Consider the following 25,981-nt stretch of genomic DNA (forward strand, 5'->3'; position numbering starts at 1 on the left):
GTAGTACTTCGGTAATAATCACTGTGCAATAATAATAATAGCCACAATCATATGCTGTAACAATGCACCTTTCAATAACCATTTCTACCTTATAAGATAAGATAAGATAATCCTTTATTTTCTCCCTCAGTGGGGAAACTTATTTTGTTGGCAGCAGTACAGGGAGGGGTAAAAAGAGACTAAAAAGTGAAAAAAAAAATATAATTACAGAAATATGAGCAGTATATACAGTAGATTGAAAGAAAAGAAATAGTGCAAAAAAAGCAGGTAGAGTGTGTGTGAGGTAGACTGGCAGATATTGCACATATGATATTGCACATACTGCTGCACCTTTCACTTTTTTTTAAATTTTATATATGTTAATAAGAGCTGTCATTTGTCTATTTACTGTACAGTGAGTGAAAATAACCGAGTCAAATTCCCTGTCTTGTTTGACCCGACTTGGCCAAATAAACCTGATTGTGATTCTGATAATGAAATGGAGCTCTGGTAGGAAACACCCCTCTCTTCAGGCCACAGAGAGGTCAGTCGTTCTAGCTACAGGGAGATACATGGCAGGTAATAATTGAACAGCCAATTTTTTATTTATTATAATTATTCAGTTCATAACAGTAATCCCCTAAAAAAGTCGTTTGACTATGAAGAGGAGACCGTAGTTAACATAATCGTTGCTGTTGGATACAAAAGGCATTAGATCTTCTGAATGGTTTGTCAAGCTTCATTTTCTGGCTTTGGAGTTTGTAAGATACCGTAGGTACATTGTAACATAACATAATAACCATTTTGGTTGCAGTTGTCTGTCTCTATTCATTTCTAACAAATGTTTTTACAGAATAAATAGCACATGATGACTAGAAAGAGTCTATAGGCGCATTAACAGACTTGTCATGTAAATGGTAACCATGGCTACGGTTCAACCCATCAATAAAGCTTGCTGGCGAGTTCAAGAAGTTGCATGAACTTGATCTCAGCATTAATGAGCATGTGTTTATTATTTTGACAGAAGGGAATATGAGTGGTGAAACTGGACAAGTGGCTCTATTTCAAGTAAATTAAAATTAGTCTCGCTGAACTTGCTTGCACCTATAATGAAATAAGTCAACTAAATTAACAGAAGAGATTTGATAAGGAAATACTCCCTATTATTATTATTATTATTATTATTATTATGAAGAAAAGTTATTATATAGTTATTTTTACACATAAACAAACAAAAAAAACAGACCTAATGATTTTCTTATGGTAATTCTTTTCTGTCTGTTTTTTAGAGATTGAAATAACTAATCTTTAAAAAAAATCTTTCACTGCAGATGTTATATTAAAGTATTTTTAATTGGCAATAAGGTAGGGACTTTGTAGTTGCTGTGCAGGCTCATTATGCTCATTAATTTCATGCAATCCTCTGTACAGCTTGTTTCTGTGGATACATATCAAATAAGGTAGACTCATCTAAAGACATGGGTAGATTGGAAAGGAGTTGAGTGGTTTACTCCACACTGTAAAACCAGTTGCTAAGAAAAGGTATGTCAATTTGCTGTTGAAAAGAAAGTTGTTGTACTGTTTTTTCTGTGGCATTTTGACCAAAGCATCTCATTAGGATCCTTTGTAGCCACTTGTGTAAAGGGCAGAATGTGTCTCCCATAATGGAAGGGACAAAAAAAGGAAAGAAGAACAAAAAAGCCTGACAAGTCCTCTAATTTAAGCTGACCTTTTAAAAAGAAACTTAATAGAGCAAGGATCACTAGTAGAAAATAGAGTATTTCAAAACTTATCTAACCTACTGATCCTTCAGATGAGTTTATTTCATGTTAATTTTATTAAAAAATAATCAGCCTTATAATTATACATTTTGGAGTGAGTGAATAATACTTTCCAAAGGTGGGAGTCTGTGTGTCCGCTATGACAAGTAAGTTGGTGCAGTTGTGCAACAGCAAACCGTTCTTCTGTCTCATTGTTCCCCCTGATCACAGTGAGATTACTGGTGAGGAATTTACAGGTGTCTCGATGGGAGAGTTTTTGGGATGGAGCTGAAGCTAGGAAAAATGGAGGGAAAGCTTCAGTCTCCTGGCTTTAATGACACCTGTTCTGTTTTATTTTACAAAGAGACACTTTATTTGCACACATGCAAAGAAGGAAACATTCCTTTTGGGTCAGCCCAGTTTTTGATGTTGTTGCCCATGTGTTCAGGAATTTATGTAGCCAAGCCTCTTAAAGAAGCCTGACAGGAGAGGGGTATTATAACCTCAGAAACTGCTGAAAGTATAACACTTTGTGACATGACACACTGTAATAACTCAGTCATTAACAAGGCTAAACAAGAAAAATATCCGCCTTTTGATGATTTGCTTGGTCTGTCTATGAGTAATCCATATAATGCTATGAGTAGCATTATTCATGAATCTTAAGGGTTTTGATTCTTCAAATAAAATGAGAACTCCTTGTATCGTCTTCCACTCACAAAATGAATATATACCGGTAAGCAGAAATCCTCTCCTAGCAAACCATACATGTGTGTGATGGATCATTTTTAATACAGAAGCTGTGCGTGTTTGCTGTAAGCGCTTGATTTCAGCGAGGATCAGCGTGTGTAATCACCGTGCTGCAACTGTTGCTCTGGGGCACATGACGGAGCCAGACATCTCCCACCACTTTGCTAATTTGCAGCAGGGAGGCACTCACATCCTTGTTCACTGGGCAGTGAAGCAGCTACTGGGTGAAATGACGCATGTTGTGGCAGTATTTTTAACTATTTGCATTGACAGTAAACTACCATATTTATATATTTTTTGTTGTTGTTTGTTTCAGGGAAAGAAATGAATGTTCATTTGTTGATTGATTATCTTAGTCAGTATTGGAAAATAACGATTATTAAACACCATTTCTTACTGACTTTGTAGAAAATGTGCATTCATTTGTATTTTGTTAATCAAAAAACAAACAAACTAGCACATATATATATACATTTTGTTATTCCTCAGCATATCATATTTGCTTTTAGACCAAATCACCCATTTATGTTTGACTGAAATGTGTGTGAAATGGCCTGGTTATTTTAACGTATATTTGCTGAATCCTCTGTCAAGTTATGCCTTTGGCGTATCTTTAACGCTCTCTCAGGGCTTCCTTTTCTTTTTTGTGCCTAGGGAAGGAAGAAGGGAGCTGATATTGTGTGAGGAGGTGATTAATGATGTTGTTGGAGGACCGGCAAAGCTCTATGTAATCTTGTACCGCCTCTGACTGGCTGCGTGTCCACAACTCTGCCTTTTAATGAGTGTGTGTCAGAAATGCAGGTGGTTTTGTGCAGGTTAAGCTGGGTTTTATGTGCATTTTAGCAGGAGTGAACTATTGCAACATGAAGTATTACTGCTGTTGTAGCAGTAAAGTACCACACATGAGTTATAGGATTAAATGTTATCCTAACAAATATATTTCCAAATTCTGACACTGAGACACAAATTAAACACAAATTCAGCTTCTGTCATCATAATTTAGGTTCCACCCTCGTGTTTTCATAACACATCAGAAACTGGACGTGGTTTTGCCAAAACCTCTCTTGACTTTAATTAAAGAGCTCGTTCCCGGTAAACCATTTTCTTGTATTTGTGCCCAGTGTTTTGTAATATTTCATTTTGATCCAGGTCTGTATCAATTTACCTACCGTGATCTTAAAATGAGCTTTTTGTACTCACTATAACAAAGAACAGATTGTAACTCTTGTGCGTGTGCTTCTGTTTGTAGAGAAATGAAGGGTCAGATTCACGTTACACAAACGACACCTGTACCTGAAGTGTTTATGGAACTTTTTTTAATATATTCTTTTTAATGTACCCCCCGAAGAAAAGAAAAAAATGTGCTCGGACATTTAGAGGAAACGAAACATGATGATCCTCCACAGATAACCCGGTTAAGTTGAAACCAGCGTGACAGAACAACGCGGGCCCACAGGCACAACCACAACACTCACTCCATGGTCACAGGACTGAGGGGTGTGTTCTGTCTGACACTGTATGCTCATTCATTTGAACATGTGATGCAGATACACACACATGGTAAATTAAAAAAAAAATGTGATGAGACAAACACTTTTTTCCCAATACTTTTTACTTTGGCATCAAGTAAATGAACATTGATGATATAAGTTTATACGATGAGAACTAATTTTTCTGATAAGTAGTAACAGCACTGACTTTAACAGGTAAATAACCTCTTTTTTTTCCACATGAGCATGAGTTTGGTTATTTATCTAGAGATGAATGAAATTAGGCTTTTCACTTTCTATGTTTAGTTTGCTTCCTTGAGGTTGATTTAAATTGATTTCCACGATTGAGAAAGTGGAGAAAAAAAAACATGTTGCATTGCCTAAAGTATTATTCTATCACTCAATTTATGAAGATGTAAGCTAAGTTTATTTTAATTAGGTTTTAGTAAAGGATAGTAATCATCATTGCCCTCTTTTAACTAATCAATAATCCAAATGCAAAATCCCTAATACAGAACCTCTTCACGGTGGCGCCTTTTGAGTGTGAATGAATGAATAAGAAATTAATTAAGCACACAGATGCAGCTATCTGTACTCAAACTAAAGCTCCATTTGTCAAAGTTCGTGCTTCGTGACATTTGTAAGCTCTGTGATTTGACCATTTGGTTTATTACTGCATGTGAATCTATTCATGTCTCACCGCTGCTCCTCTGTCTGTGTCTCTGTTTAGACCGAGCAGGCAGCATCAGCACCTTGGACTCTCTAGACTTTGCACGGTACTCGGATGACGGCAACCGAGAGTCAGACGAACGGGTGGCAGGTAAAGTAAAGTGTACAGTCAGGGCTCCAAGCCAGAGAGCTTACCTTGGGGAAATATAAGATCAGGAGAAAAGATGATGCCTGAAGGAGAGACTTCCATAGAAACAAGTTGCAAAGTTGCATTAACAGTGAAGTAAGGATGGCAAAGTTTTATTCAGTCAAGCTGCAACTGCTTTAACAAACTTGTTTTGAGATATTTTCCTAACACATAAACCTTTTTCAGACATGATTGACATATCATTGATGGTTCTTTACACTGTTATGCAGAAAGGCCTACCGTAATAAAGTGACGGACAAACCCATAGCTGCATGTTTCCATTCACATAAATAGTGCAGCTAATCAAGGGAAATATATCACTTTTCTCATAACACATAATTGTGTTTAATCAAGATAAATTAAGAAGTAAGCAAGCCCCATGTTGCCTATAAAGCACTAATCTGTGTGTGGGTATATGATGGAGGAAAAACCACCCAATAGTCTTAAAGCAAAACTGTACAGACTAAGAAAGTGATATATTAATGTGTGTTGGAATCACTGACTGTGGTTTGTAAATTAAAAGCCATTAAAATTAAAAGGTCATGAAGACTAGAATAGTGTAAATAATGCAGACGATTTGTGACAATTGATTTTACCAAGTGTGCAGTGGTTGTATAAAACAGTGGTGGATGTAAACAACTAAAATATCACTTTCCCGCCTGTTTATGGTTATTATAGTTTTTTTTTTTTTTTTTTTTTTGCTTGTAATGAAAATTATAATCAACCGTGGTGGATTTTCTCAATAAAATGTTTATGGATTGGAGCATTTGAAAATATAGCTGTGTTATGTGAGGGCCTAAGCTGCTGCTTAAACACAGTTAAGCAAAGTTTGCTCCAAATCCTGTGGCTCAGACATCAGGGAAAAAAATGACCCGGTGCTGCAGCCAGTTATTGTAGGTTTCCATATCAATAGTTATTTAATTCAACAAATAAGCCCCATGAAACAAATATTCAAGTTCACATAGGACGCTAACAGTGTTCCATTAAAATATTCCACTTACAGATATGCTTTGTCACCTTGATTGGAGGTGATGGTGCCTCCTATCAGCTGTCACACTGTGGAGTCAGGCAGTGGTATTTTTGGTGCAGCATCTGTCTCAGCGTTCTTCAAAATCACTCTTCCTTTCCCCCGTGGCTCTGTCGTGATGCACCATCCAATGAGCTTAGCCAGATACCTTATCATTTTTGTCTGACACTAATGACTCATCATCACACAGTGCTGGCTTTACCACTTAAATGTGAGCATGTTGGTTATTTTTTAGTTGTTGTGCGATGAGTATTTTAAGGCCTTTGGGTAAAGGAAGACAAAGTAGTCTGTCCTTTTTTTGCAGCTATTCACACATTTGGTTGTTCAGCGATAGCCACTGAACCCTGAAAAACTCTGATCCATATCTCCAGCATGGATTTATGGAGTTTTGCACAAATTCAAACTGTGATTAAATGTAATCTTTGTGAACTTTGTGATAACAAAAGCATGACAGAGGTCTAAATCTTGAGTTATGTATGCAGAAACACCTGCTATGTGGACATAATGGTTTGCATATGCTTTTTTGGCTTTTATCAGTTGATTATAAACAGACATTATTGCATCATCAGGGCTCGGTTGAAACCATGCAGCAGAGATGTTTGTTTTCCCCTGACAACTGTTAACTGTAAAATATGCATCTTATTAAAATGTCTTCTGTTCACATGCATTTTTCCGTCTACCAAATTGGCACCAGACCCCCCTCCCCCCGTCACTTTTCAACCATCCCTATTCTCATCCCTCCCACTGTTATTGTCGCCAAGACGCCTGCCCCCCCAGCTGTCTGACTCTGGGTTTTCTGGCTTTCTCCTGACGTTGATCAAACCCCAGTGAAATTCTGGACAAGTCACTCTCCATCCAGACTAGCTTTTTGCTGTTTTTCTTCTTTTTTTTTAATTTGTTTTTTGTTTTGTTTTTTCTCCCTTTACTCAGTTCTTGGTTTTCCATTTTGTTGCAATTGCAACCTGTGCACTCTTGATCTGCTGGAAAGGTTGTAGCGCGAGAATGGGCGCTGATGTCTTCTTGGGCAGAAATATAGCATTTTTGAATTAAAGTATTGAAAAAAATGGCCCTGTGAATGAAGTAAGATGTACCTTGCACTATTATCAAACAGCATGAAGATTTCTGTCATTTTGGGCTTTTTGTGCCAAAATTACAACAGAAAACACAAAATGACAGCACCTGTTCAACCGTAACCCTGCATCTTAGATAACAGTCTTTGTGACATAGTCAGAGCTTGGAAGCAGATTTTCAGTGCACAGCTATGCAACATTGTTCCCCAGCTCCATCGCTTATTACTTCTTGCGTGTCTTTTTACTCTCTTGTGTCTCCAAATTTTGGGAAATCAAATTTCAATTAGCAAACTGATGGTTTTTCTTCAAGCAGCTGCTGCTTCTGATTGTATAAAATGTCAGAAACGGCTTGCTTGTGTTACCATGATCCATCTTTTAGGAGAACAGATCTAAAACGAAAACTTGTCCTTATGTTGCAGCTAAGAACTGAATGGTTTTGTCTGAGCAGTGGCTGTCCATCGAGTGGCTTGAAACTAAATTATTTCTTACTTATTAGAAATACATTTGCTGGGAAAACAAAACCTGTGTCAGACAGCTCTTAGATTATCAGGGATGAATCTCAGTAGTGTGAATTGATCTGCATACCTCAGCTACAGTATAGGTCAATTTTGACCCCCATTTATCAATCGAGGCGTATCAGTGCCTCTAAATGGGAGTTAAACGAGGGCAGGTGATGTGTCTGAATGCATCACGCACACCTGTCAAAAAAACGTTGAGGTCCTCTGCTGCATGTGTTTTTTTTAAACCCATTATTTGCATGAAACCTTTTTTGTTTTCCTTTAATACTTTTGATCTCTACTGTCATCTTTTTTTTTTGTAGTTTTTCACAGCCATCTTTGTTTTGTTTGTTCCCTGTCTTTGGTTGGATCCACTTCCTGTGTGTGTTGTCATTTCCTGTCCAGTGCTGGAGTTTGAGCTACGGAAAGCAAAGGAGACCATTCAGGCTCTGCGCGCCAACTTGACTCAGGCAGCAGGTGTGGCGTACTTTTAACTTCTTCTCCACCTGAACCCTTTTTGTTGTAGCTTTCTCTCTTTTCTTTTTGTTACTATGAGAACACTTTAGATTAATAATGCTCAGCTTATGCTCAGAGATCTAATACATTCTGAATTTCTCAGAGAGCGAAGTGCCATCCCAGGAGAGAAAAAACTTCAAGTCAAACCTTGAAATTCAGGTGGGAAAACTTCTGTTGTTATAATGAATGAAGAGATTAGATGTATTCCTTCAGCTCCCATATTAGATCTGTCAGGCTTCAGTGAACGCTTCAACATCCTGTCTTATTTTATTTATGTTTTCTTTCAATCCTAGGAGTCTATACGTCCACTGGAAAAAAGAGCCTTAAATTTCCTTGTGAATGAATATTTATTAAAAAATGAATACAAACTCTCATCCATCACCTTCTCTGATGAAAATGACGATCAGGTAAATTATTTTTCTTGCTGTCTTGTGTTTACGGATAGAGTGCAAAAATATCTAGATGTCATTCAGAGTTATGTGAAAAAATGATGGTGTTCTTGAACAAATTCTGCACTTTAGATGAGCTGTACTGCTCTGTTGTGTTGATTTGTAGGACTTCGAGTTGTGGGATGATGTTGGCCTCAACATCCCGAAGCCCCCCGACCTGCTGCAGCTCTACCGGAACTGCAGCAGCGGCCTCTCTTCACCGCGGGACGTGGCCGACGTGTCTGTGGGAGTCGACTTCAGCGACGTTCCAGGAAACTGCGTCACTCCATTGAAGCCGGATCTGTCACAGCAGGTGTGTGTCATCCTTTTTTGTATAAACTGCATCTCTTGTGTCACTAAAAAAAAACACATCTAAGACCATGACCTACTGTCCATTCAAGATTTTATAATATCAACACAAATCATACAATACCTGGAAATGAATATCCGTTTTGCAGTTTTGTCCAAGCTGCCCCACTTTCCAGCATATAAGTGTTGTTTTTAGTAACATGCCTGTGATAATATCAGTGCTTTCCTGGTGAAATATCCTTCAGCTCCTCACAGACACTGTCACAACCCTCCAACTACTCATATCACCCAGCTGGAGTCCAGTCTGTGAGTGACTATAACAGTAATCTGAGTGCAGCCATTGTCAGGTCAGAGGAGGGGAAAGCTTTACACCTACCTCAAAGATGACTCCTAACGTCATCCTGCCACGCACAAACACGTGCACAGTGTTTTGTGTCCGTCTTGGTGGAGACATCCAGTAGTGGAGTGTGCGTTTCCTTATCGGATTTCCTCTGTTTTGGAAGAGCTGCTTCTCACTCTCGCTGACTGGAACTGTGGCTCTAAACCCTTTTTTACTTTTTCACAGGTTAATATTTAAACTGTAGTTGTATCTTTAGAGTTAGCACTTTCATTTACCTTTTTTCAGTTTGTTTTTTTTTGGATTGGACTGAAATGGTTCATATTGTGCAAAAGCTGGAGCGGGTTATTTTGAACTTCTGAATCAGTCTTGATATTATTTCTGTATGATTTAACAAGACAAGATATCACCTCTGCTCTTGTCTAACATAATTCATCCAAGAACCCTTTTTCAGTTTCATGGAGAAGATCATTTGTACCTGCAGGCCACTCACTGAAGTGTGCTCAGGAAACACGCTCAACCCTTCACTGAGTTTTAGTGTGAATATATTCTTATTGATATAGTTGAGCTTTAGAAGGAGCCTGGTGTTTTATTTCAGTTTTGTGATGATTTGACTGTTATTGACATCTGTCAGTGTTCTCAGTTCATCATTACTTTTAAAATGGTACTTGCTGTTTTCCTTTTCATCTTGAGCTTCAAAAATATTTGACTGACTCCGATGCAATTATTCATGCACATCTAAGGCATAAATTACTGTAGAACTTACATTTTGAACAGACTTTAAAAAGAGATGAGAAAATACTGTATTCTTTTGCATTTATTTTGTAAGCTTGTCAAAAAGGCTTAAAAGTGTATTTACTGCAACATTTTGGAGAATATGCTGTAAAAATATGAAAAGCACTGATTAAAACCTTTGCGAAATTTAAGTTATTGCCGTTAGTACATAGTTATTGAATTTTTTCGAATAATTATAATCCGAACAAGATTTGACTCCAGACTAGTTGGTAGTAGGTAGTAGTAGTAGTTTACTGCTAACTCTTTATTCACACAAAAAAGGACTAAATAATTATTTGGACAATCTAAAATGACTGGTGTGGAGTTTTAACTTTTTGAACCCATTTGCATCATTTTCTGTGTTCAACAGCAACAAACAGAAGTGGTGCAAGAGCTGGAGTACCAGCTCCAGCTCCTCAGCAGTGAGAAGCAGAGCCTCGCAGAGCAGATCAAGAAACTGCAGAGGTAGGTGCACGAGTGCATGCTTTTGTACCTAAACTCACCTGAACGTCAGACTTGCTGAAGCACAACATACCATCATGCTGACAAGGGTTCCTTGACTTAAAGGGGACATATTATGGCATTTAATGTATATTTTAAACAGGCCTTGAATGTCTTAAAAACAATCTAAAGCTTGTTTTTTCTACATAAATCAGAAATTCAGTCTCTGGGCCATGTTTTTATTTTTTCCGCTTCTAAAGCCTTTTTCTGAGATTCATTTTCAGGGCGGGGGGGGCTATGATAATGAGGCTCTGCGCTGATTGGCTGCTTGAATGACGTGTAGGGGAGGAGACAAAGCGTCCCCCAGGGGAGAAGAGCAGCGGCTGCGTAGCAAAGCGTGTCCACAGTTCTGCGTTAAATCGACACGTACCCTACGCCGTAGGCTCTGCGTTGGTGTAACGCGGAACCATAAATCAGCCTTTAGTCACCTCGTCTTCAAACAGGAAGATTGAATTTAATTCTAAACAGTTACACCACAGTTATTTACTCCGATTCCTCATCATTTCACTTCTTATGTTACAAGACAAATGAATCATGTTAACTGTAAAGAAATCACAACACTGAATTTTCACAAATGGCAACTTTATTGTTAAAATATATAAATAAAATGTATGCACTATTGCTGGCTCAAGGAAGGACCGCGCGTCTTCTGAATGTGAACAGCTCCAGGTGCTTGAAAGATCTGAAACCACAGAAGAAAAATGCTCCGGAGCTAAGCTAAATACTTAGCCCATGCAAAGATCATACAAATATAAATAACATTAAAAAAAAAAAGGAACATACCGCTGACTCGTGTGCAGTTACCGGGTCTATGCTGTGGGAACTGATCCTTTTATGAGGGTAAATGTCGATGCAAAATCTCATTTCTACTCTCCCTCACTGTTCAAACAGCCACCGCTGCTGAACAATGACGCTCGAGCCGACGGAGAGAGCTGGTTGTGGGCGTGGTTTCAGCAGCGGAGGCCGAACCTCTGCGCCTCGGGTGACGTCACCCTAGGCGCAGATTCTCATCGGCTCAAAAAAAATCATGTGACACTGGGGGATTCTGTAAGGCGGGGGTCACAGACCTTGCAGAAATTCATGGTATTTTGTCTCTCCTGTGCTGGCAGGGTTAAGGGAGACCACTTTATATATGTTAAAACAAGAAAAAACGTGTTTTTCATAATATGTCCCCTTTAAGTTCTGCCCCCTATTCCAAATTCTGAGCATTAGTTTTACAAAAATATAATAATCTACATTGTGAAGTACCACTACTGCATGAAGTTACACGAGAAACCCTGCGCTGATACAGATTTTGCCAGGTTTTTTTTTAATGTCTCATTTCTAATAAGAGACTTTCATTTCATCTGTCTTGCAGTGAGATTCAGACTCTGAAGAGGACGGTTTCATCTCCAGCTCTGGCTTCACTGGACCCGGGCTCCCAGAATTCCCCCAACCACTCCTCCTCCTCCACCACTGCATGTGCTGCTGACCCTCCCTCTGTAGTATGTGGTCACTTTGAATATGTGGTGCACTGATGATGTTACTATACAACAGTAATAGACAATATTAATAGGATTGTACGTGTATTTAACTTACTTTATCTGGTTTTACCTTCAGCCTCCTGTAGATAACGGCCAGTATATAGACATCCGAGGGGTTTCAGAGGCTAAAAATGATGTAGACCCTCCCTCTGCTCAGAACGCATCACAGTCCCACCTACAGTCCTGCAACATGATAAAGAGTCAGCCACGTGCCCATTTTGATCAGCCGAACAGGTGAGTGGAAATCCAGGCATAAAACAGAATAACTCAGTGTTCAGTGAAAACATTTAATGAATATCACACTACCCCGTGTTTGCACATCCCTCATGAGGCGATAGTTTGTGACTTGGATTTTAATGTTTCATGTTTCATGACTTGGATTTTAATTTTTCATGTTTCATGATAACCAATCAGTACTAAGTTCTTTCCCAGCGTGTGCTGGTTTTCAGTTTCCATCACAAAAAAGTTTTAGCTGCTTTAAATCTTTTCTTTTTTTTGGCAGTTTGTTGCAAATTTCAATGGAAACTCACTTTTCAACTACCTTTTTTCCATCATTCTGTTTTATATAGTTGTAATCGTCAGTATACATGCAGTACCCAACACTGGTAGATTGGAAACAGGATAGTTATGGCTTGGCAAAGTATTGTAAGTTAAGTAAAGAAAAAAATGCCCACAAATGATGATTAATCTTTGTGTTGCTTTGGTTTGTGAGAGTATTTGCTCTGATTATTTTGAGGCAATATACATGTAAAGTTAAGGGTTCCAAATAACTATCAATTCTGCCTTCACACTGCAGTTTCGAGAAATAACCACTAGATGGCGGTAGTTATGCGTCATAAAATCCATTACGCACAAAAACTGTCTTCCTGAGTTAAACTGTAGGTTTTCAGACTTGTTTTGTAACTTTATTCTGTTAGTATAAACAATAATTGGCTTTTAGTTTTTTTTTCACTTTTCAACTTTTCTTACATGCATCTGACCAATGCTGTGTAAGTTTAGTGCTCCACCTACCAGTGACTGCTGATAAACTGAGTTCTGTGCTTTTGTAATGTGTCCTCTGCTTTATATTGTATATTTATCATTTTGAGATTTCAGATTCATTTGCAGTTATAAAATATAAATGTAGAACTATAATAATTTTGTGTACTCTGAATCGAGATAGACCCTATATTCAATACTCTGGAATGCAATGTAATTACAATAGCTTTGTTGAGCTCTGTGGGAGCGTGATCAGTCCAATCCTCTGTCATTCAGTGGTTAGGGCAATCTCCAAAGTTCTTGTGGAGTTCAGAGTAATGACTGCTTCCCGTCTTTGGTTTTGGTGTTCCAGGAAGTTGTCTCCAGCCTTCCAGCAAGCCTTACTCTCCTTCTGCAGAATGTGCTCGGACAGTCGCCTTGGGGCAGAGGTCAGCACTACTAATTGACCAGAATGAGACCTGTGGATGTAAGGACGGCAACAGCGGCATTAAATAATATCCCTCTTGACTCCAGGTGTCGCGCATAGCAGACAGCGAGGAGAGTGTGATGCTCATGCTGGGCCGTTGCCTCCCTCACATTGTCCCCAATGTCCTTCTTGCTAAACGAGAGGTAACCCCACTTCTGCTGCCTTTCCTGCTCCTCTTCCTCTCTTCCCTGTACCTCCTTCATTAATGTCGTCATCACAGACATCTTGTCTAAATGTCTGATAGATACACACAAAGCAGCAGGGCAACGCAGGGTGAGAATTTGGTAAGAGGGACAAAGAACACCGTGAACCATTTCTAAACCAGCTTTACATACAGCATTTTTGGGATAAGGGTAGTATGTGCAGATTTGTTATGTGTCTGTTTATGTAATTCTTTGCAAATTGTTAATATATTTCTCACATCCCATATTGTCATTTTAATATCAAATCCCACCTTAATTCATAAACTTTAGCTAGGCTTTACTTGTTTAACCGTGATGAACGCATCTCTGTCGCCCATTTCATCTACTGATTTTGTCAGAAACCTTTTCCTTTATAAAGATCAACACCCTTTTCTTCATTTGGCCTTAAGGTGCTGCCAGAACCTATTTGTAAAGGGAAGTGTTAAGACACACTGCTTTCTCGTGTGGAGTCCCAACTGGCGTAAACCTCGTAAAGCTGCACAAAGCACCTTTATCTTTACTGCCTTTCGAAAATTGGGTCCTCTGTCTGAAAATCTGCATAGACTTGATACCCGAGTTGAGAAATTTGCAGTAACAAGAGTCACCAAACTTGTTTTAACCTGCAAATCCCCTGCTGACTTGTGTCTTATCTATTTCTGAGAAATTTAACCTTCTTTTAACGCTGGCATTCATTTCCACCTTCCAACCTTGTTTCTCCTCTCCCATTTATTTTTTTTTAATCACCCACTCACATTTTCTGCCCTTATGCCTTCACTGGTTTTATTTTATTCCTCTCTTTTCGTCTCACTCATTCTCTCACTCTCATGCATGCCTCTCTTCTAGAGAATGGTTGCGCATCTTTGCCAGGTGAGTCTTTCACGCACTCATCTGCATGGTTCTGACATGAGCTTTAGATCAGAAATGAGTAACCAACGACCAGCTGCGAGAGCTACAACTGCTGACGTGGGCATTTCTGGAAGGAAAATCTGAAAAAAATGTCATCAAAAGTTGAAACAACATTCAATATAAGCCTCAGTTAAGCAGTTTTAGCTTCACATGGTTCAGGGTGTTTTGTATGCCAGTTAATCCGATCTTTTCTCTCCTTTGCTGATTGTACCCATGCCTGTTTTATTTGCTGCCCCACTAAATGGCAGGGATTTTAGTGTGGTTTTAGTTAATCTGATAAAGTCCATGAAACCAGTTTACAACCAGGATAATGCAACCTTTCGAAAACTGGAGAAACATATTTTTAAGCTGCTGATTTAGACTGTTATCATTTCTGTTAACATGACTAAATGTAAACCAGCTTTTTTGCATTAACAGTTCATTTCTTGTTTTCAAGAGTTGTATGTTAATCCCTTCTGAGAAAGAAAGAGAGAAAGGGAGGGAGAAGGAGAAAAGGGATGAGGTGTTGCAACAGATTAAGCATTAACAAGCTATTGCTCCCTCTGAGCTATAATGTAGACACCTGCACAGGTGGTCTGTCAACACTAACTGCTTGCATGCGATTTGTGTTGTGTGGGTGTGTCCGTGTGTACACAAACACAATGTGCCTGAATTTTGTGAAGTGTTGAAACGGGATAACACACAAAATTGACTGGTACGTGTGTTTGGACGAACCCTCAGTTGGGCTGCTTTGCATATCGCCATGGTTTTATAGTCGTAATCACCCGCAGGCCGTTATGGAGAACTTAATCTCTTCGCTGAATCAAAGTAAACAAACTGCAGCAGCAGCAGCAGCCCCCCCAAGGCTTTGGGGTCTCTCTCTCGATTTGCTGTGGACTTTGCACGACGTCCGTTAGATTCAGAGACCCATGACACTGTATACCCGTACACATGCAGCTGCTTTCACTTCCATCTCACAGTTTAAAGCTTTCTAAACACGGCAAGCCCGGAGACGCACCTTTTTAGTGGTCTGAATTTGACACCCACTTAAAAACAAAAGGTGTTTGACTTGAAACGGTAGAACCGCAGATTAAGACTGGCTGCCACCTGGTTGTATTATCAGAGCCTGTAAATCATTAAACATGGGTTTCTTCAAGACACAGGACTGCACTGTTGTTCTATAATTACTCTTGAATTCTGGGTATTTCTTGAAAAAAAGAAATTATTTGCTACAGTGATATTGTCGTAAATCCATAGAAAGTATGTTGAGGCTCTGAGAGATGTTTTAAATTGCATAGAATAAGTACATCTTGTAGTAACTGATCACTTTTCACTGTTTAATTAATTATTGGCAAAGAAAAAAGGAACACTGATACTTTTATTAGAACTGTTGAGTCACAAGAGATAAAGTTTAGTTTTGCATTAAAGAATGCCTTGTTTAAATGGATGAGTGAATTCAAACATAAACCATGGAGTTGCTGTGGCTCAGGAGGTGGACACCAGAAAGTGTTCCCAGGTAAAGGGTGAACCTCCGCGTTCCCTCCAAAGACATGCCGGTGCCTGTTTGGGAGCTGCACTACCTGCACGTGTGTTTGATGATACAACACTGGGAAGCACTTTGGAGGCTTCAAGGTGATAAAGGCAGCATACGTCCAAATCCGTTTACCTGCGAAGAATGGACAGAGAATTTAGTGCCTGAGATGTTACGACAGGCCAGATCTTGGGGAGTTTTACCGGGAATGCCATTAGTGGTGCAGACGTTTGGTTTTGGAAAGTTTGAATATATGAGCTATCAATCATTCAAGCTGAGGCATCTAGGATTGCAATAATTGTGCAATAAGTTTTGACAAATTCCTCCAAACAATAAATGGCATGGGCAACTGAAGCACATTTAACTTTATATGAAATAGTTCACATTTTAAGCGAGAACTTTGTCAGTGAGCAGCAGCTCACGGAGGCCGCCGGCCCTGCATCCTGGCGTCGTTCTGTCCGCTCTACCTGGCCACAAAGTTTACCCAGGACCCGTCAGATGTTTAACTTCCTGAGTGAGTCTTCACATCAGAAACGCCGGGGTTCACGCTGAAGTAGAACAGGGTCGGCACTGTTTCAGGCGTTTTAGATGTGTGCTCTTTATGAATTCCTTCATTTGTTTTATCAGGCCAGCGATTCTGACTCTTTAAAAAAAATAAAACGTGACTCTTGTGAAGTTTCATCATATTTTCAGAGACCAGGGGGAAAGATTAGTGAATGTGACAGCAACATTTGATTGAACTCTGTTATTTGCAGGTTTTTTATACACTTTAAGTCATTTCAGCCATATTGAACTTGTCATTTAAGACTAGAAATGACCTTTTGATATAATTATGTTGTATTTTTCTTTTTCAACATTTTGCCAACCTGGCGCTGGCTTCAGAGTACTTGTCCAGCATTAAAGCGGGTGACTCATCACAGCCTATCTTTACCCAACTCTCTGTTAGGCCCATTTGTCCATCCAGTGTTGGGGTTTTGCTTGTTCTTCCAACACTTGGCAGGAAGAAAAGATATCTTACTGGAAAAAAAAAAAAATTGAAAAAGAACATATTTTTAACTCTGTGTGCACTCTCTAATTTCGGTATGTGTGGCGGGAATGTCGGGCTGACCACAATTTGGCCGTGGAGGCCCTGTATCAAGGGCGGCTGAGCTCTCCCCCTTCTGGCTGGAGGGCCCACGAACTCTGACTGAACTCTGGCACAGAGCACACTTTTAGGAGGGGGACTTGTGCATTAGGCATGTGTATGTCTGTCGGTATTTATTCGTGTCTGGGTGTGTGCATGCACTTCATAAGCTTTACAGTATGTGGCTTTAATTGTGTACATCTCCAAAGCCAAATAAGCTGATGTGTAGCATCAACAAGGTCATCAAGGTAAGGCTTTGTTTTCAGAGGTGTTGACGAACTCCTGCTGGTTTTTCAGAGGTGGCCCCTCGTGTTTGCTTTCCCCTGTGATGTTTCTATTTTTATCCTCTTTTTTTTAATAAGCATCTCTTTATCCTGTTTCTGCTAGTCCATAGATTGACGGGCCTAACTGACTCCTGTCAGGCGTTCTTTACCTCATCTTGCTCTTGCAAAGTTACCTCATCTGATGCCAGCCGATTGTGTTGTCTCCCTCTCATCATCAGGAGTTGATTCCACTCATCTTGTGTACTGCATGCCTTCACCCGGAGCCTAAAGAGAGGGACCAGCTCCTCCATATCCTCTTTAATCTAATCAAGAGACCAGATGATGAACAAAGGTCTGTATGTTTGTTTGATTCTGCCATTTGTATATGCAAATACTTGCTGATTGACATTTGAGCCCATTTTGCCATCTTACCAGGATAAGGGGATTGGGAAAAAGAGGAAGAATGTGTCTATCCAGCAATATGTGCGTTTGTGTGTTTTTCTTTTCCAAAGACAAATGATCTTGACGGGCTGTGTTGCATTTGCGAGGCACGTTGGTCCCACTCGCGTGGAGGCCGAGCTCCTTCCTCAGTGCTGGGAACAGGTACGATGCCAACACTGCAGGACGCAGTTCTTCTGCTTCCTCGGACTTTCACATCTGCAAAGTCCTATTACAAATGTATCGATAGTATATCATCAGGCAACTCTATATTTGCTTTACTACTCCCTGAGCCCCAGGTTTAGTTGTAAAATTAATAAAATAATGTAGTTGATAAAATTAAATAACATTTTGTTTGAAACAACTAAAGCTCTGATGCGAAAATCTGAACCACATGAAAAGAAAATGAAACAGACTTAGTGAGAAACTCTTTCAGTGTTGTCAACATCTCGTGAGTGTCCCTGACATAAATTTGATAGCAGTTTTGTTTTTATTGCCACCTGTATCACCACATTAATGATAAACAAAAATCTGCTGCCATGGTAACAGCAGCTGCCGGAGGTTTGGAGGCTGAGAATCTGCACAGAAAGACAAATTGCGGTTTCCACAGGGTCAACATGTTGATGATACTCAAGTTGTTTCCATTCCTTGGTGACTGCACTCCCGTCAATGTCTCCCTTCCTTTTAGTTTCTGTTCCTCTTCTACAGTCTTTGTCCAAATCTGTCCTTCGCAGATCAACCACAAGTATCCCGAGAGGCGGTTGTTGGTGGCGGAGGCCTGTGGAGCCTTAGCGCCTTACCTGCCTGTAAGAAGCTGTTGTGCACAGAATAAAAAAGGGATTTTCTGTTCATCTAAATGAATTTAAAAGACCAATAATTATCTGTTTGCTTCTTGTCTTTGTAGAAAGAAATCCGCAGCTCCCTGGTGTTGTCCATGTTGCAGCAGATGCTTACAGAGGACAAGGCTGACATGGTCAGGGAGGCTGTGGTCAAGAGTCTGGGCATTATCATGGGTTATATTGATGACTCTGATAAATACTCTTTGGTATGCATCTGATTCTGTATTTTAACAGCTTCCTTTAGTTTTTAAACCATACTGTCTTAGCATATATTTGTTAGTGACTCTACATGCTGGTCCTTTGCAGGGCTTTGAGCTCATGCTGCTGTCACTTGGAGACCCATCGGAGCGGGTGGTCAATGCAGTCCACCAGGTCTTCATTCCTGCCTTTGCCGCTTGGACCACTGAGCTAGGCACCCTTCAGACTGCACTCATCCCTTCTCTGTTGGTGCGAATAGAGAAATTACTTGTGGTGAGTTACTGTGTCGACTTTAAATACTCTTGGTACTTGATAATTGGTAAAGACTGCTCGAGTTTTCTTTCCATACTAACTGATACCTTCTTCTTGCAGCAGGGAGAACATGGTCTGGATGAACACAAGCTACATATATTTCTGTCGGCCCTTCAGTCTCTCATCTCTCCCCTGTTTGCTGTGGTGCTGCAGAATGCACCTTTCACCAGTAGAGCCAAGCTGCACGGAGACATACCTGCAATAGAAGGTACCTTGGTTGTCCACGCTACCACGCCCAGATTTTCTCAAGATAGCAGACACCTCAGCAGGAGCAGAGACTTTTATTATCTTTCTGCAGAAATGCACAATTATTGTTCGAGCGGTGGTTTCCTGTCTTATTATTGTGGGAGGTTTTTTTTTTTAGAAACACATTTACATTTAACTTCCTCTGTGGTCTTTCATCTCGGTCCTGGAGTAACCCGGTTCCCCAGGCCTGCTTCTCCCCTCCAGGACTTGGCGACCATCATCGGCAGCAGAGAGATGCTAAGTTCCCTGCTCCTGCTCTATGACCACCAGCTAGAGCACGAAGGAACCACAGGCTGGGACAGCCTGCTGTGGGTGGTCAACCAGCTGTAAGACATGCTTACACACACAAAGTTGTTTTTCCATCACATTGATTTATGATCAATGGGACATTTTCACTTTCTACATCCTTTCACTTTGATTACAGACAACACTAAACCTTACTTTCACTCACTACATTAGTAGTAGTAGTGGACTACCACCGTGCCTTAACTATAGTCTGATTTATATTTTAACACTTTAATATATTTATACATTAAAATGTGTTGTTTTCTTATTGCAGATTCTGAATGGTCCTCTTAAAATATATATATATATATATATATATATATATATATATATATATATTATTTATTTATTTATTTATTTTTTTTTTTTAATGCCAACTTTAAACTAAGTTCTCAGGCTCAGATTTAGTCAATTACGCGCGATTCACACTTTGACGTGTTGTTGTGTTGTGTAGGGAAGCAGGTTTCCCTCTGCATCATTTTCTAAAGAAATTACAAAATGCTTTAGATCCCGAAATCATGAGTAATACTAGCATTCACCCGCACAGTAATTCCCACTAATATGAATATAGTAAGCTAAATATGAAGTGATTAAGCCTTTAACTTAAGTGGATAAAGGCAGGTATACCTGATGTGGTGTCAGACACTGACTCCTATTTGCATGCTTGTATTGCAGCCTTCCTCAGCTCATAGAGATAGTGGGTCGCATTAATGTGACGTCATCAACCTGCGTTCACGAATTCTCTCGCTTCTTCTGGAGGTTCTGTCGCACATTCGGCAAGATCTTCACCAACACTAAGGTACAGCCACGTCAGCTGTCAAGATGAAATATTGGGCTGAAACTGCCGCAACAGCTCCACCGCTAAAGTCAGAGATGTTTCCCACTGATTCACATTTGTATATTTATATATACTTAAACAAAGTGTTTGACGTTTTCAAAGGTGATGTCATTGATATACGTATCAAGAGGAAGTTCTGATGTTTTGTTTATCCGCGTGACCTTTTCCAGGTTAAACCACAGTTCCAGGAGATTCTCCGACTCTCTGAAGAGAATGTTGGTAAGAGCAGCCTTATTTACGCACACATGCAGACGATTTTCTCAGCTCTCTCCCAAGAGAATGTTGATAGGTGGAGCTCAGACACAGACACCATGGATGTAAACAAGCTATTTGTAGTCAGTTGTGGGTGTTCCCCTTCTTTGTCTTTCTGTTTTTTTTTTCCTTTTCTTTCCCAATTCCAGACATGTTTCTGCAGTTATAAAGGGGTGCTTGGTCTGCCTTTGCTGCCAAGTGATTTAGTTTTTGGCATTGTGGCCATTCATGAAATGTTTAGTACTGAGCTCCTGTCGGAGTTTAAGTGATTGCGATCTTAATATAAAAATTGCCCAATTCACTTGTTTTCTATAAAAATACCACAACATAATGTATATAGATGCCACACTTGTGGAGAAATGGTCATGTTGAGTAAATGCAGGGTATTAAAGGATATACTGCTACGCCTCTCCTAATGTCCCTCCATATTTGTATATGTAGGGTTTTTTTTTTAAATATCTCATTGATTAACAGATAAAAAGATTATGTTAAATTGCAATTTTTATGCATGTAGTAAAAAAAAATCATTAAATCATTAAATGTTTATTGGTGCTGGATTTTCTATGTATATACTTTTTTTATTCACCTCTATAGTCTTCATTCTCTGTTTTCTGCAGTGTTCCTAGGTTTCGTTATAAAGTCTAAATCTGTTTCGTTCTGGTTTTATTCTTACGTCAGATGCTTTAGCAGGGAACGGGATTCTCACTAAAGCTACGGTGCCCATATATGCTACTGGAGTGCTGACATGTTACAACCAGGTAACTTCACCAACAGCATGTGTGAATTCAGTGTTCAAGTCACTCTCGGAAATGTAATTATTTTCATGTCCCATAATGTCCAGAGATTGTTTTACACAGTATTTAACTAGAAATGTATTCAATATTTATATTAATAATAAATCATTATTTATCCTTCTGGGATAACATGTTAGTCACCATCGGCTGCAGTTGTGCGAAAGTTAGTACCTTCTCTTGTAACCTGTGTTTTTTTTATGTTTCTTCGTTTGTAAGTTTTGTTTTATTTTGTAGTGTAAAAGCATAATAAAGATCTCATCTAAGTGGGTCTTAGTACTTAGCAAATCAAACCTATGGCAAACAAAAGCATCAATTATTGCCTTTAATGTTATGGAAGCAGTAAGAGGGCACTTAGTAATGCCCACATCATCTTCTCTTTATGGCTTCATTTTATTACATAAATAATGGCATCGTGAAGAAGATGTGTTGACGTTCTTCTGAGGATGCATCTGCCTAATACCAAGACCCACTATGATGAGATATTTGTTGTGTATTTACCCCAAAAAACAATTAATTAGAAGACAGGGTGATATGTTTGGCATGGTTATAAAAGCTATTTCCTCTTTCCTACTGCAAAATAATTGTTTTTCTTAATATTATGTTTTTAAGTTCAAATTGACAAAGGTGGTGTGTATTACAAAAACAGTTTCAAATGTCTCTCCCTCCGTGCTCATAATTAAAACCAAATTGCACAATAACTGTCTTGGAAATATGTAATTATTAGATAAATATCCACTGATGTTTTACCAAATGATACATTTTCCAAGAAATGAGTGAGGAGGAGGCGTTAAATTGGACTACTCTCTTTTGTACTGCAGAAGTGAATAACATTACATTTTGGGTTTTTGTTTATTACTGTCGGGGAAAGTCCAAATGAAAACAAGTCAACTTGCCACACAGCTTTGTTTTCAGTTTAGGTTTGCTAAATAATGCAGCACTTGCAAAACATGGTGGAGCTCAGGAATGCTTTATTGTAAACTTTAAACACAATGTATCAACAAAAAAATGTTCAGGCCAGCTGACTTGTTCTCATGTCAAAATCATTTAAAAAGTTTCCTAACACAAGTCACGGAAGACTACGAACATACATTCACTTGTAGTTCATGAGAGACGATTGTGAGATTGAGATGATGATGTAGACGTGCTGTGAAATCTGTGAAGGAGGAGGATCGCAAGCTGTTGGTGGGTTTCCTGGAGGATGTTATGACGACCCTGTCTCTGTCCCACGCGCCTCTCGACAGCCTGAAGGCCTCGTTTGTGGAGTTGGGGTGAGACATGCACACAGACCCACTGATGGTTACATTTACCCGTGGGGTTGTCTTGTTGCTGAGGCCGTATTCTCCTTGTCTCTTGTCCTTGTCAGAGCAAACCCAGTTTACCATGAAATGCTGCTCACCGTTCTGTGGTACGGCGTGGTCCACACGTCTGCTCTGGTCCGGTGTACCGCTGCACGGATGTTCGAGGTACGAAAACACACACACACTAATACATCCGACTGCTGCATGGCTGATAAATGTTTTCTTATATTTACATTCGTGGCCAGACTCATGGAGAGTTAAATCTAATTCTGCACCAGAGTGCATCCTAGCCATTATATGCTGTACAAGTATGATAAAGGTTCATTTTGTTCTACAGTATATTATCTTATTTTTGATAGCTTATTTAAGCTTACATTTTTTTCCAAGTAGTTTTAATTCATTTTGCTCTAATTTTAATTCTCTCCTGTTTTAATAAGTTGAAATTGTCTTCCGCAGTTATACCTACTACTTTATTTTTATAGCACATCCCACATACTATTTCCATGTGTAACTAAATGCTGTACATGTGCCAGCGCTGCTTGCTTGCTGCTGCTGCTGTTGTTTAAAATGCATTTAAGACTATGCTGTTTTGTTTCTTGACTGTTGGAAATGATTTGAACTATAGTTTATCAGCCCTCTGGTTTCAGCTGTGTGGCTAAACCCTCATTGAGGGAACTTCAGACCTTTACTGTGCACTCGTCTCAGAAACGACCACGTAAATCTGCCACGTGTCAAAGAGAGGCTGGAGTCGGCAAGAGGGGAAAGCTTCTCACTTTTTAACATTCCCGGAAAGTCTAATTTAATCTGAAATGTTTTCTTTTTGAGTATTTGGTATTCTTTCAGTATTTCAGGCTTTTTAAAAACATTAAATTACTATAGTTTTAAAAGGAAGACAATGGCTCTCCTGTCTTCCGTGTAATTTCATTCAGCTGATTGTAACAGTTTAACCTCTGGAGGCAGAAGTCCTGATTGAGGCTGCCAGAGGTGCGAGATCCGTGCACACTTCAGGTCAGATGTTCAATCAGGATGTAGGCAACGCAGTGGGGGCTGGCCTATGTTCACGTACGCACAGGGGAGGAGGAGCGGTGGGCTGTTGTTCGTGTCCCTCTGTTTTGTGAAGTACTTTTCCTTCCCCCAAAAACCACCTCACTGTCACCATTCCATAGTGTATACTTGTCCACTATTTAGAAGAATGTGGATGGAAAAGGGAGCCCTCGACCACAAATACCAGATCATATTGGCTGTCTCACAACTATTTCTGGGTTTCAACTCCATGAAATGATCTGATCTGGAGTCTGTGGACTGAGGCCTCAGCTGGATGTTAACCCTACAGTAGAGATACTTGTGCAGTCAAGCCACGCTGGCTTTGCCTTGTCTTAGCTGCGAGTGCATGTGTGTGTTTGTTCCCATGTGTGCGTGTGTTTGTGTGTGTATATCAGTGAGTTAGTGTGTACACACGCGTGCTCGATACATGCAGTACCGTTTTGTCTTGCAGCTATTTTCATAGTGTATCACTTTCTTTCTATCTTTTTTGTGTTTGTCTTTCCTTTTTCCCCCTTTTCTCTTTGTTTTGCTTTTTTATTGTTTTCTTTTCTCTCCGTCTATTGGCGATGTTGCTCGCTCTTGTCCCAATGCCCCGCCCACGTATGTGACATCACGGCTGGCTCTGTCCAATCCGATCAGCTGCTGGTGAAGGGGGTGAATGAGACGCTGGTAGCTCAGAGAGTGGTGCCGGCTCTCATCACACTTTCCTCCGACCCTGAAATGTAAGTGGAACGACGACAACAACAAACCGCGCCGCGTCTCTCTCCCCCTTCTCTTTGCCGCCTGAGAACTATCACACAAGAACAAATCTGAACCTGCCGTCTACCTACCGTCTGCAAAACAGACTCTCCAGACAAATCATAACTGACATGATTATAATCGCTCGCTTGAAAATTCTGGTTTCTTGTTGCGTCTGATTGGCTTTGTTTTAGTAGTTTGGCTCCTAGGTTTCGGCTGTGCTGGGATGGTTCTTGTGTACAAGCATCGTTCACACTAATACTGACTGTGCATGTCTGCATCATCAGCCTGCAACAGTAACTGACTAACTGCCAGCTGTCATCGCCTCATCGGTCCACAACACTGACCAGATTGTTGAATGCGCATTATTCTCATCTGACAACAGCACAATCCCTGCATGTTTATCTGTAACCCATCCCCTCCTCCTCCTCCTCCCTCCCCCATCCCTCCTTGTTGGAGCAGGGCCACTTCCTCTGACGAACTCATCTACTACTGGTTGGTTATCTTTACCCCATTTCTCTCCAGTTATCCTGTGACCCTATGACACCCCCCTCCCCTTTCGCTCTATCTCTTCTACCCCCCCTCAATCTTTACCTCTCACTTTCACCTCTCCCTCTCCTCCGTCTCCCACCGTACCTCTCCCACTCTCATCCTGCTGTGTGGTGGGTTTGCAGTTGGTTCTCCGCGGCATGAGTGAAGCATTAGTAGATCGCCGGGCGGCTCCAGCCCTTATAACTCTGTGCAGTGGGCCTGAATTGTGAGTCAATCGACACAAGAAAACCTCTGAAAACATTGTGACCTTGTGGGCTGCATCCCAACAGTGATAAATACAGCGCGAGCTTCAGTGGAAGAAACCGCAGTGATGCAGGACACTTGCGTTGTAATATTCACGCTACTCAAAACCTCAGCAGAGGAGGACGACTAATGACATAATAAGAAACATCACTGTTGGGATGCAGCCCTTTTAATTCAATCCTTCTTTAAATAAACATGTTAGTGTTACATGCAGTTGTGTGTGGGGCTTTGTGTAACCTATTAAATTCTTGACTTGATGCATCTCACATCTGGCTCTGTTCACAATCAGCACGTGTTGTGAACTCAAAAATGATTAGAGTTAAAAAAGCACATTATCAAAAATAGTCTTTTAGTCTAACAATCCCCAGTTACTGGTGTGTATTTTTATGGTCTGTCTGGTCCTACTCACATCAGAATGATTATCTAACATCCCCCTAACACCACATTAACCGTGCTTAACGCCATTAATTTCAGTCATTGATCATTATCGGTTGCTTTCATCACCTGTTCAGTATCTGCTTAACAGAACTAGGAATTAAAATATCTTTTTAGAAAGTAGTTGTTAATCCATTTGTTTGATAAGCTCAACAATTTAATCATGTATATTATTATTTATTTATTGGAAAATGGCAGAGATATATAAAAATAACATGTCAAAT

The 25,981-nt window shown here is 39.9% G+C and overlaps 1 protein-coding gene across 1 annotated transcript in view; it reads left to right on the plus strand.

Moving 5' to 3' along the window:
* The window catches only part of relch (RAB11 binding and LisH domain, coiled-coil and HEAT repeat containing), a 34,957-nt gene that overhangs the window by 1,404 nt on the left and 7,572 nt on the right, over positions 1–25,981 (plus strand). The window contains exons 2-25 of the mRNA XM_061713831.1: positions 4,710–4,799; positions 7,835–7,906; positions 8,049–8,104; positions 8,239–8,352; positions 8,501–8,686; positions 10,164–10,258; positions 11,652–11,778; positions 11,894–12,051; positions 13,148–13,223; positions 13,309–13,404; positions 14,287–14,310; positions 17,485–17,597; positions 17,758–17,848; positions 18,418–18,489; positions 18,588–18,728; positions 18,829–18,993; positions 19,093–19,240; positions 19,448–19,604; positions 20,239–20,362; positions 20,572–20,620; positions 21,332–21,411; positions 22,609–22,715; positions 22,811–22,910; positions 24,429–24,511. Of these exons, the coding sequence (XP_061569815.1) occupies positions 4,710–4,799; positions 7,835–7,906; positions 8,049–8,104; positions 8,239–8,352; positions 8,501–8,686; positions 10,164–10,258; positions 11,652–11,778; positions 11,894–12,051; positions 13,148–13,223; positions 13,309–13,404; positions 14,287–14,310; positions 17,485–17,597; positions 17,758–17,848; positions 18,418–18,489; positions 18,588–18,728; positions 18,829–18,993; positions 19,093–19,240; positions 19,448–19,604; positions 20,239–20,362; positions 20,572–20,620; positions 21,332–21,411; positions 22,609–22,715; positions 22,811–22,910; positions 24,429–24,511 (2,524 nt within the window). The remainder of the gene's footprint in view (positions 1–4,709; positions 4,800–7,834; positions 7,907–8,048; positions 8,105–8,238; positions 8,353–8,500; positions 8,687–10,163; positions 10,259–11,651; positions 11,779–11,893; positions 12,052–13,147; positions 13,224–13,308; positions 13,405–14,286; positions 14,311–17,484; positions 17,598–17,757; positions 17,849–18,417; positions 18,490–18,587; positions 18,729–18,828; positions 18,994–19,092; positions 19,241–19,447; positions 19,605–20,238; positions 20,363–20,571; positions 20,621–21,331; positions 21,412–22,608; positions 22,716–22,810; positions 22,911–24,428; positions 24,512–25,981) is intronic.

Source organism: Cololabis saira, chromosome 22 (assembly GCF_033807715.1).
Source record: "Cololabis saira isolate AMF1-May2022 chromosome 22, fColSai1.1, whole genome shotgun sequence".
Taxonomy (NCBI): Eukaryota; Metazoa; Chordata; class Actinopteri; order Beloniformes; family Belonidae; genus Cololabis; species Cololabis saira.